Source organism: Perognathus longimembris, chromosome 11, assembly GCF_023159225.1.
Source record: "Perognathus longimembris pacificus isolate PPM17 chromosome 11, ASM2315922v1, whole genome shotgun sequence".
Taxonomy (NCBI): Eukaryota; Metazoa; Chordata; class Mammalia; order Rodentia; family Heteromyidae; genus Perognathus; species Perognathus longimembris.
In genome coordinates this window covers 55982800-55995190 of record NC_063171.1, presented here as the reverse complement: position 1 = coordinate 55995190, position 12391 = coordinate 55982800, and the positions used below count along the sequence as shown (strand labels likewise).

General features: G+C 46.9%; 1 protein-coding gene across 1 annotated transcript in view; it reads right to left on the bottom strand.

Annotated features, from left to right (window-relative positions):
• Plxna2 (plexin A2) overlaps nt 1–12391 on the bottom strand; it is a 215825-nt gene that overhangs the window by 105793 nt on the left and 97641 nt on the right. The window contains exon 6 of the mRNA XM_048356959.1: nt 10827–10961. Coding sequence (XP_048212916.1) covers nt 10827–10961 — 135 coding nt within the window. The remainder of the gene's footprint in view (nt 1–10826; nt 10962–12391) is intronic.

The window sequence follows — 12391 nt, the reverse complement described above, 5'->3', positions numbered from 1 at the left end:
GAGTCATTTCCTCAAATTGCCCTTGTAGGGCCTGGGGCCTCACTGCCGTTCTTTTATTGGTTTTTTAAAAAACAAACAAACAGTACCCAACTCAAGAACCTCCTGGAGTGGCAGGTGCGGAGTTACTTGAGTCTGTGCTGGTCTCCTGTAGGCCAGAACCTGTTTTGTTTTGTTTTTTAAACTGGAGGACGCAGGGGAGGGGAGGCAGCTGGCCGGCAGGGGGCGCGGGCCTAGAGAATGAGGAGGTGTGCACTGGGTTTAGAGAAGGGTGGTACAGGAGGCTTAGCTCCCTGGGGAGCTGCTCCCCAGCTTTGTTGCTCTGGGCAATTACTTAGCCAGATTGAATTTCAGTTTTCTTATCTCTAGAAAAGCTCAGGAAAATAATACTTATTAGCTGAGGTCATGTTTGTCAACTGAAATAAGAAAAACATGACATAAATACTAGCTTTCGACACGTCTGGAATAAAGTCTAATGTAGAGGCCAGGCCGGAGGTACTATTTGCTTTTTGTAGGTGAAGGTTATAACAGAACATGACCCACAGGGCGTTCTGTCTGCTGACAAGGCTTGGGGGCCACAACTATAAAAATAGAATTATCACCACTAACATTTGTTACCCGTGCCAGGTACCTTTTACAGTAGTGCCTTTTATGCATGAATCCATTAAATATCATCCGGAAGCAGATGGCAAGATGATGCCCATTTACAAATAGGGGTATGGGAGCACAGAGAGATGAAGCAATTTGCCCAAAGTCTCCCAGCAGTAAAGTAAGTTGGTAAAAACAGAGACTGAATTAAATCAACGTTCCTCCGGCTGTCAGGAAACTGCTTGTAGTCCATGATTGTCTGCCTCTTCACACCAGCTTGGGGTACACCCTTCCTTCTCCAGAGTCACTTCTTCTTAGATCTCTGGCACTCTTCTGGAAATCAGAGGGCTACTCTTCATTTAAAAAAAAAAAAAAAAGCCTCTCTAGGATGGACCAGCTTTGGATTCCGGTGTCGGGGGAGAGGCTGGGTCCTCACTCTGACAGACTCCAGGAAAGAAGGGGCTGGCCTCTTACAGGTGGGTCTGAGTCTCAGCAGTCATTGAGCTCACTGTAGAACTGCTTACCTTCTCTTCTCACTTATCTGTACTTCATTCTACCCCTGCAGAATAGGATTGCCCTGAGGGAAGGGATTCTGTTTACTTATCTCTACACAAACACACACTTAATGGTGCACTGAAAGGAACAGAAGAAATTTTTTAAAAGGCACCCATCTCCAGGGCAGATCTGTTTATAAGATCTTTGCTGAAATATTCCTTAGAAAGACAGTCCAGTCCATATCTGCATATGCAAATGACTTGTCAGTGGACAGATCCATGCATTATGGATGGTTGACACTGAACACTGTGCTGAATGAATGAGTCTATGCATGCAAATAATATGCAAATCTCTCCATGCTTAATTTGACCCATGGGAACATCTTTGGGGAATCTCTGGGGCCTGGGTTGTTTTTTAATTTTTTCATTTTTAATTTCAAGTTTTAAAACACAACCAGTGTTTTCTCTTGTTTGTTCGAAGTGAAGCCTTTGTTGGGAAAAGAATACTGGCTGAGCCAGATTACCAAGGCACGCAAGTTTCTTATTTGGGCTTAGTTTCCTAGTATTTAATAGACTGGGGTAGGGGTCTCAGAGTGGATATCAGTAGTTCATGCCTGTAATCTTAGCTACTTAGGAGATCTGAGGATCATAGTTCAAAGCCAGAGCAAACAAGAAAGTCCATGAGATTCTTCTTCTTCTCTCTTTCTCTCTTTCCCTTCCTTCCTTCCTTCCTTCCTTCCTTCCTTCCTTCCTTCCTTCCTTCCTTCCTTCCTTCCTTCCTTCCTTCCTCCCTCCCTCCCTCCCTCCCTCCCTCCCTCCCTCCCTCCCTCCCTTCCTTCCTTCCTCCCTTCCCTACCCTACCTCTCATAATCTTTCCTGCTCAGGCTAGCTTCGAACCTTGATCCTCAGATCCAGCCTCGTGAGAAGCTAGGATTATAGGTCTGAGCCACGGATGCCCTGCATCATGAGATTCTTATCTCTAATTAACCAGTAAAAAGCTGGAAGGGGCTCTACTGTCACACACACACACACACACACACACACACACACACACACACACACACACAAGCTAGGGGAGGGTAGGTCTCTTTAGAATCAAGGAGTGTCCTTTCTCATCCCTCTGTCCCAGGAAGATCATTCTGGGCAGTTGGGCTGTCAGTTGTTGGCAGTCCCTACCTAGAGAGAGAAATCAAATCCCTTGCTGAGGATTAAATCAACAGTCAACAGTGTAGCCATTAGAGAAATGAAGGGTTGGGGCATCAATTTGTCCATCCTGAGCATTGTGTTCAGCCATTTCTTTCTAAACCAAAAGACTTTAAAATAGGAGGCTAGAGTTCGCTCTTTAAATATAGCAAGCCAAGCTTCAGATTAATAGGGTGGGTTTGCATTTCTTTCCCCTCATGTGAAATTATTGATTAAAAAATTGCTCTAGAGAAAATATTAATAGCCAGAGAATCAGCTTCATAACAGTCCCTGGGCATCCTGATATTGGAAATGGGGGAACGAAAGAATGGAAAATCAACCCTTTGGAAGAGGTAGCCTCTGTTCCCTGTGCCCGGAGGCTGGCTTCTATCCTTCATTTGGGAAACACCGATGTGAACTCAGCTCCTGGGCCACGCCGGGGGCCCAGGTCCTTAACCAGAAACACGTGTGCATCAAAGGCCTGGCTTGAAAGTGACACATTCTAAACCCAAAGCGCAGCACAATTCTCTTATCCTCACTTGACTAATCCACAGCCCTGTAATTCTCCCCCAAGTCCCCGAGGCTCAACGTTCCCGCCCCCCTCTCTCACATTCCCACCTCCCTCCAGCTCAGCCAAGGCGCCCAGCCCCAGCAGAAGGGGGGTTCCTGTTATGGAGACTCTGTCTGCCTTATAAAAACACACTCTGGCATGTTCTGCCTCAACTCTGGGGAGCCTTATCGCCTGGGCTAAACAAATAGGCACAATCAAAATAATAGCTGGAGGTGTCAAAATACATGAGCTGAGGACATCTGGAAGTGTGGTCGCCATATATATTATATTATATATATATATTTTTTCTTCTTCTTTTTTCCTTCCCTTCCCCATGGTCTCCCAATGACTTAGGGGCCAGGAATTTAGTAGCTTTGGCTAGAAGGAACAGCCTCAAAGCCCCAGGAAAATGGCAATAGCCCCCTTCAAAAGGATTCTTACTTGGGGTCCCAGATTCAGCTCAAGAACTGACAAGACAGGGCCGCCCCCAAACCAGGGATCCAACATGAGTTTTCTGGTGAAGCTGCTGTCGTGGTGTGTGTGAGGTTGACCTGACCTGACCTTCCCTTCCTCTCCTGACCCCACTCAGCGTGTTCACCCACACAGACAAGCGCATTTCACCAGTGTCAGCGAGGGGTGGTCTCACATCTTGCAAAGTTCCCCTTACCCTGTCTGTCTTGAACTGTGTAGGATAGGGATGGTGGAAAAGTCAGTTTTCTAGTCTCTATGGGTGTGAGGAGCCGTTGCCCTGGGGAGGGAAGGTGGTGATAGGGGTGGAAAGGTCTTAAGTGGGCGGAGACAACATTGCTCCAAAAGCCAGTGTGCCATTGATATTTCCAGCAGTAGGACTTTGTTCCTAATAGATTCTCTCAAGAGCTCCCCTAGAAACCTATTTCGGGGCTCATTAGACATTGAGACCTCTACAACCTTCAGCCAGTCAGCAACACCCTGTAATGCTACTGGTGCAGCCCCCTGCGTATTTGGGACTTCAGAAGTTGAGCTGACTTCAGAGCTGAGTGCCGACTGTGCCCATTGTTGAAAGGGGCAGCTGTAGAGGGCAGCTTTGGGTCAGGGATGGGTGCTGTCTGGAGTCCTCGCTGGCTCTGATGCTCCGCGGCCCATGAGCTTACATTTGATCTTTTTCCCAATTTCATTTCTAAGGGTGATCTCCTGTATACCTGCCTCAGAGTCTGCAGGGTGGTAGGCAACAGAGTTGGAAGAGACAAGTAGAAGAGACAACAAGGTGGCTTCTATATGGTATTCCACATGAAGAGGCAATGAAACTCCTGTCTCATTTGTGGGCTCCTTGAAACTGATAATGAACTTGTCTATCATGTGCTGTCATGCTCCCAAAAGCCTGACTGTCTTAAGGTCACCATGCTATGAGAAAATCTAAGACACATAGACATTCTGTCTTAAGACATTCTGGTCAAAAACCCAGATTCCTGTTCTCAGATGAAAACCAGGGAGAAGTGTCTAGATGATTCCAGACATTTGTCATGCTAGTGACCCTGAACCCTGGAAGGCTTTAGACATGGCAGTGCAGACAAGCTACCTTTGCTGTACTCTGCTCATATTCCTGACTCTAAGAGCCTGTGAGCATGACCAAAGTGGTTGTTTCATCCATAAACTTGGGGTGGTTTGTTATATAGAAATATACAGACACTGCAGCAACCCTGGTACACCTGAGGGCATTCAGAACTTCGATGTAGAGAAGGTAGGCCTGTCTTTGGCATTGACACCTTGTTGCATGCCTGGAGAGGCCCAGAATGGAAAACTGAGAGATCCCTTTCCTGGCTGGGCATCTGGCCATACAGTGGGACAGGGTGCAGAGAGCTTGGGGGCATGACCAGCGCTCTGAGTTCCCTTCCTTTTCTGCCTGCTTTTGGGTCTCCTGGACCTCACTTCTGGGCCAAGGCTGCCCCTATGTCTACCAATGGGACAAAGACTGTTTAGTCTGCTGGGCACATTCCTGGATTTTTAAAATAAATAGCAGATTATGAGCAGCTCAGCTTGAAGAGGCCATTTGGCCAGAGTACAGTCTTCGAAGGTGTCTGGTTGGGGGTGGGCTGGGGGAGGGAGACAGCAGGAATGGTCGGTTGGAGGCTGTAGCTGGGAAATGAGGATGTTATCCAGGACATGACTTATCATACATAAGCTTTTAGCCCCTTCTGAGGTCCCTGGGAAGTTCTACCACTGATATGACTAATGGCAGCAAGCACTACCATTTGTTGCAAGTGCTGTGTTATCCATGGCATGAGGTAATTTATTCTCTCAGTTCTCACAACAGTGACATTGCCATGCCATTATAAGGACAAAGCAACTGAGGATTAGAGAAGTTGCATAACTTTCACAAAGCCATCGACCCAGGAGGTGGCTGTGGCACAGAGGTCGGTGTCCCCACATGCTCCAGCTCTTAACCACGACACGATTTTGCCTTTCCAGGTCTCTGTTGTCACTCCTAGAACGCCCACCCACCATCAGCCTTTCTGCTATTCCCAAGGCTGTTTCCAGCTTGCACGGAGCCACTTTCCACCGTGACTCCCCTTTTCCATTTCACCCTTCACTGGATCATTTTATGCCTCTATTCCCTCTGCTAATTCAATCTAATTAAAGTATAAAATAGAATAATTGCTTCCATTCCTATGCTCTTTTCCCCACCCACCCCAAGTACAGAGCTATATTCCCTTTCTGGGAGTGGCCAGTCTGACAAGTTGGGTGGAAACTGGGCCTATCCAGTTTCTTTTCATCTCATTGCTTGGTTTCTCCCTTGGCTCGAGGCCTGATTTCCCCTCAACTGGATGTCTGACTTCCATTAGACACTGAGGGCATTTGAGCAACTGGTATTCATGCCCATAACATCTGTTGAGTACTTGCTATTGATGAAGCTAGAAAGGCTTTCTAGGGAAGAGCCAGGAGTGTTCTCAGAAGAGGACCTGAGCAATTACCAGCAGGATTGGGGAATCAGTGCCCAAATTTCCTCCTGGGACTGGCCAGCCTTAGACCTATTAACAGTACATTAACATTGACTTGTTAGGCAGTGCCACTAACAACCCAACACTTCTAACTAGTCCTATTTCTTAATTACATGATGTTAATTGAGAGAGAGAGAGAGAGAGAGAGAGAGAGAGAGAGAGAGAGAGAGAGCGCATGAGGAAAGAGAAGGAAGGAAGGGAGTGAGGTGGGTGGGGATATGAGTGCTACATTGGAATGTTCTAGATTTGTGGGGAGATGAAAATCTTGCCCAGCAGAATAGGAGAGGGAGACCAGTGATTGGTTCAACTCTAACATGGTCCCAAGGATATAACAGGTGCCATGCTTTTGGGAAAGTGTGGTGAGTGTTCTGCACTTGGTAGAAGAAGGGATGAGATTAGGATGCCCGGAGATGTAGGACAAAGCAAAGCAAAGCAAAGCAAAGGGAATTTCCAATCCCATGGTATTTTATAAGGTGGCGAGTCTTTTAGAGAATTCCAAAGTCTAATACTGCCTGCTCTCACTTTGGATATGGCTGCAGTGTGCCCCAAAGGCTCCTGGGTTGGAAGGTGGGATGGATGGAGCCTTCAGTAGTTACCTAGTGGGACATAATTAGATCGCGGCAGGTTCTGTCGTTAAAAGAAATTATAGTTATCATGGCACCCTGCTTAGTTTAAGAACTAAGCAGAGAGCTGTTATGCAGAGCAAGCCTGGCTTCTTGCCATGCGATCTCTTCTTGCGCTTCTACGATGCCATCTACCACGTTGTGACACAGCCAAGGGAGCTCTTAGCAAAGACTGGGCCATATTATTTTGGTCTCCAAAACTATAGTTAGATAAGCCCTTTTACTTTATAAGTTCCCTAGTCTCTGACATTTTGCTACAGTAATGGACAATAGACTAGTACACTGCCTTGATCCATGAATATACTTATCCACAACCAAATCAGCATTCCTCTTCCCCTCTGTACTGCTTATCCTTTAGAGAAGATGCTCACATAAGTACACATATATCCCTGGAGGAAATTCTTTTGGTCTCACATCAAATCTATCTAAGCTGCTTTTGGTGTTACCATCTGCAGAAAGAGAGAGAGAGAAAAAAACAACCAACCCTAGGGCCTTAGATGAGGTCTGGAAGTGATGTGAGAATCGTTAGAATTAGGTTTAGAGATGTCAGAATTAGAAGTGGGTGGAGAATCTGAGTTCCTGAGCAGTTGAGGGCCCAGGTCTCCCAGGAAATTATAGGTGAGATCAGGATTAGAACATCGATTGCCCTGGTTCCGGTGATTCAGCTGAGGCCTACATCCTGGGTCACATACCTTTTTGATCCTAATTGTCAATCATAATTGCTATACTTCTGAGTAATAAAACCATGAAGACCCATCGAGGCTGTTACAGGCAAGTACTTATGCAGCCTGTGAGGCAGAGTAAGAAGGAATTCCCCACATACTGTGTGAGCTGAGTCTCCCTCTGGTGAGACCGCCTGACTTTGTGGGGGCCACCTTGAGGCTGAGTGAGTTGTCTGAAACCCCTCAGCCGTGTAAGAAGCAGAAGATGGGACCTCCATCAGGGCACCGGGCTCCAGAGATGATCTCATCATGCGATGTAGTCCCTCTAATTAACAAAGGGGGAAACTGAAGCTGTGATAGTCACGCTATTGGCTGTTGTAAGAGTTGGATTAGAACCCGGATCATCTGACTTCATGTTTTTGCAGCAGTATATTAAACTGTATCCTTTAGGAGGTCTAAGCTGTCTGTGCTTGGTGGATGCAGACAGATGGACCTGCTGAGCTGCTCTTGGCCCTCATCCTTGGATTCATCCCTTGGTGAAGTCACCTGGTTACCTGTTTCTGCACAATTTATGGCTGTCCAGGAGACAGGCTACAGAGCTTCCACACAAATCCCCCTTAGATTTGGCTTCTGGATCGTAGCTCCAACTGGTACGGGGAGCTCGACTCCTAATATCTCACTTGATCGGAGACAGCCTCATGGCACTAAACCTAAATACTTCCTGTATGCCTGGCCACTACTCAAGCTGGTGCAGACTGTAACAAAAATAGCGCGCCTCACACAGAAGATGAGGACAAAGGAGAGGGTATTTATAAACAAGCAGCGTGCTCGTTGGTGCAGCCAGGGATGCTGCTTTTTGAGGTCGATATGGATGAAAGAGTTCATCCTGTGCCTTGAAGTCTATTCATCACCATCATCTCTCACCCAGCCCCTCTGTCTGGTCACATTTTGGATGCATTTTCAAAGAGCAATTCATTTGAGAAATGAATTTACAGTCAAAATGTATGTAGTACCTTCTCAGTCTCCCTCAGGTCCCATTGGCCAGTTCTATTTCCTGTTTGTCTTTTTTCACTTCATTGGGTCAGGGAACGGGGAGAGAGAGAGAGAGAGAGAGAGAGAGAGAGAGAGAGAGAGAGAGTCTCTTACCAATACCTGCTGGCCTGCTCCTTAGCTCTGTGGAGTCTCTTGAGAATATCACCTAGCACATGGCATCCAGTCCTTCCCATCATTCATTTATCCACTGCTACACAGGTTGCTATCTACCCATCCAACCTCCTCTCTATAAATATTCCTGTAGAAATATCTGGAATTGTTCTCCAATCATGAGAATGGTGTTATAGAGTGGGGTTTGGTGACCTATGGCTGTTTTCTGAGTGTCATTCTTGAAATTCTATAGTGAGTATCCATCATTTTTTATTTTTTAAGAATGTTCAGCTGGTGGCTCACACTTGTAATCCTAGCTGTTCAGGAGGATGAGATCTGAGGATCATGGTGTCGGGATCTGAACGATCCCCTTTTCCCCGATCCCACGGGGAGAATGGTGGATCCTTAAAATCTATGAAAGAGCACTCGGCCTTGCCCTCCGCCGGCGGAAGGCCAAAGGCGTACTCCATGGACTTGCGCTAAGTTGAGGAAAGGTTGCTGAAGCCTCCCCTCCCCCCAGTCCCCTCACATGTTACCAGGAGCGGGGGCGAAAAGGAAGGCATCAGGGACACGCTGCGGTGGTGGGATGCGTCTCAAAACTTTAATAGGGAAAGGCACTTATATAGAAGTGATGGTGGGAAAGAAAGGGGGCTGGCCAAAGGGCCAGTCATAGGCTAAGGACCATGTCCATCAAGTGACATCACGAAACTTCCTTTGTGGGCGGGACAACCCCATCATGGTGGCACGCACGTGTTCACCTCCCAAGGGGCGGAGGCCAGAAGGTGGGAGGGACTTCCATTGTCCCAAGGCTGGTGGAAGGGCAGCCTTCCCCCAAGGCCATAATAATCCCCAACACATGGTTTGAAGCCATACTGGGCAGGGTAGCATATGAGACCCTTATCTCCAATTAACCACCAAAAAGCCAGAAGTGGAGCTTTGGCTCAAGTGGTAGAGCACTAAGCTTAAGCACCAAAGCTCAGGGACAGCATCCAGGCCCTAAATTCAAGCCTAAAGACTGGCACCAAACAAGAAAAAGAAGGTGTTTTCCTTTCTTAGTAGCCATGAAGAACAGGAGGGACTTTCAGACTATTCATAGAATTGAATCTGATACTATAGGTGTATCTACCTCCATGTTTCCCACCCTCATTGGAGTAGTCAACTTAAGGGTAGCTATCAAGTTCCATTCATTCTGATGGTAGTTTGTTCCCAATAAATATGTGTCTTGTATTCGTTTTAGGTCTACCAAGTGTTTTATTGTGAGACTGCGCCAGTGTTTATTTCTAAGGCCATCTCATTGACTCTATGCTAGGCAGACCCTTCTCCAGTTCCACCAAGATCTCATCTGGACCTGTTTATGCCTCAATTGCAGGGACCATGAGAAGGTGGGGAAAAAAAAGACAGGTGGTTTCAAGAGAATCTGGATGTTATTTGCATGTAATTAGCATATGATTTATGTCATATGTTCCCAAGAAATAATTTTCAAGTCATGACTGCATCAGTGCTTGTCTTAATACTGTCGTGTGCCATTCACCTCTTGTTTACTCCTTCAGTTCATTCTTTATCTCCGGATTCAGAGCCCTTACTTTTTGCAAAGAAAGGAGGTAAAGAGAACTCTGGGAAAGGTGAAGCTGACCAAGGACACTGGAACCCTTGCAGAATATTCAGAGAATGTCATAGGAGCCAGAAGGCACATTGTGAAAGCTACCAGGCCCCCAGCTCCAGGATCTTTATCAAATGCAGTCAGCATGCAAAGTTATTAAGACAGACTCATCATCCTTTTTATCCATCTTTGACCTTTATCCTACTTATCCTGTTCAGAAAAATGATAAACAACAGGGCTCCACATGGCTGGCTGCTGAGCAACTGTGAAACCAGTGTCCAAGAGGCTGGAATAAACCAGCTTTTGTTAAGGTCTCCATTTGGGTTCCTGGATCTCCAGGCATCTGGTAAACCTCTCGGCTTCTCTACTTCTTTCCCTTCACCAGGACTTTGTCCGTACTTATCTTTCTTTCTGCTCTCACACAATCACAGCAAATACGATCTGAGAGCATAACACACCCTCTCTACATCTAAGAGGGTGGGGGGACTTGCTCTGTTGCTTCCCTGCGGAGAGTGGAAGTCTGTCTTGCAAGGCATAATTGCAGCTTCTCAAGTCTGACCAGCTTCTACCCTGCACCAGTCTCAGACTGAGGCCAAGATTTTATCTCCTTCTAGGGCCCTTTCTTGGGTCTGTCTCTCCAAGGAGCTGGCCCAGCCTGGAGGCCCGGATTATTTACACCTCTTTGGCTCCCTTGAGCAGAAGATTCTGTGTGCCTGAGAGCAGTAAATCTACCTCCTAATCACACCAAGCTGCTCCATGCAGTCTGGCCTGTTCTTGCGGGGCTGTTCATCACTCTGCAAGACAGGGGCTGTGGCCTAGAGAGAAGCCTCCGGGAAGTGGCTGGCCCGGGGTTGCTTCATTCACTCTGACTCCCTGCAAGAGCTTGCAGAGGCTGGGCCTCTCTCAGGACCTCTGTGCCGCAAGTGCAGAGGTTTCTCTTGTGATAATGGAACAGATTCTGAGCAGAGGTCTTCCTGACATTTGGAAAGGAGGAATGGGTGCTAGCACTTACCTGTCTCTCAGACATGACATACAGGTAGCGTTGATCAATGGAAAAGGCCATGTCTCGGAGGATGGGGCTCCCATCTTTGAACACGGAGACCATCTCATACTGTACCCCACCATGAGGGGGACCATCAGCTCGAATCTGCAAAAGAAAACAAGCATGTGCTCAGCATCTACACTCTGCCTTCCTCCTGGGATACTTTCATCCTCCTGGAAGGGTTGTCTTACTGCAGACAAATGCTACCCTACTTACCGCTACTCTGAGGACAGAAGTGTTGCTTATTTCAGACATCCTAGTCTCCATCATGCAAGCAGTCTGAATGTGCTATGTCTTGGATTTCTGCTGCTGGTGGGTTTGTGTGTGTGTGTGTGTGTGTGTGTGTGTGTGTGTGTGTGTGTGTGTGTGTGTGTGTATGTATTCTCTTAGGCATAATTCTGACTATCCCCAGGTGGTTATTCTCGTGCGAATCTACATATATATTTACAGCACCACTGTGATGCGTGTGTATGCAAGCACCTGTGTGTTTATGTACACTCACATGGTTGGGGGGCAAAGTCAACATCTACACACAGCATGCTGGCCTCAGGAAAATAATGGGGAAATGGTAGACAATTGTGCAAACCACCCATAAGTTGGTCATTAGCGGGCTGAAGTTTCCTGACCTCAGGTTCTTTCTGGCCCCGGACCTAGGCTCTACTGTCTATAAGGTTTCCCAGTGAGATATGGTGACCTAGAAATTCAGCCCATCTCAGGACAGTAAGTCACAAAGGACTTGGATGTCGTTTAGTTCAGGGCTTCTCAGCCATGGCTGCACATTCAAATCATGTGGGGAATTTTAAACAACAGGAATGCCAAGGCTATGTCCCTTTACCAGAATCTCCATGGGGGCGGGACTTGGGTGTCTTCAGTGGGTTTAAAGCTCCCTAGGTGAACTTAATGAGCAGCCAGTGTCGAGGAACAGTGACGTAACTGAGGATAGGAGTTGCGAAGGACTCATCCATCCTGACTTGGGTATATACAATGCTGAAACCCAAAGGAGAGAGATTCCTGAGGTGGTACCAAAAGTTGGTGGTGAGGAATTCTTGGTGGGAATGTGCCCCACCCCCAGCTTCTTTTCCCATAGCAGCTGATCATCCATCAGTGTTCCTCTCCCTCGCTTGTTTTCTCTGTCTGCTGTGCACCTGCAGGCCCTGTAGGTCCATCCCCACCTCTTCCAGGAAGTCTTCCTAACCCCTCTCTAATGGCTAATTATACTTGCACTAATGCCTTTTTTTCCCTAGCAGACAAATTGTCCTAGGATTATAATCAATTGATTTGCTCATTGTATATGTACTAGCGAACATGTATCGACTACCTACTTGAATTGTTCTCTAATTGCTTGAGATGTGTGTAAGTCTGTCAACATTCAGAAGGTGGAGATGCACGTGTGTGTGTGTGTGTGTGTGTGTGTGTGTGTGTGTGTGTTTCCTATAACTCTCAGAGGACCTGTATGAGGCTTTGATGGATGAAAGGGCATGGCTGAGAAATGCCCATTGAAAGGATACAAACTGTGAACCAGCTGACAGAGTATC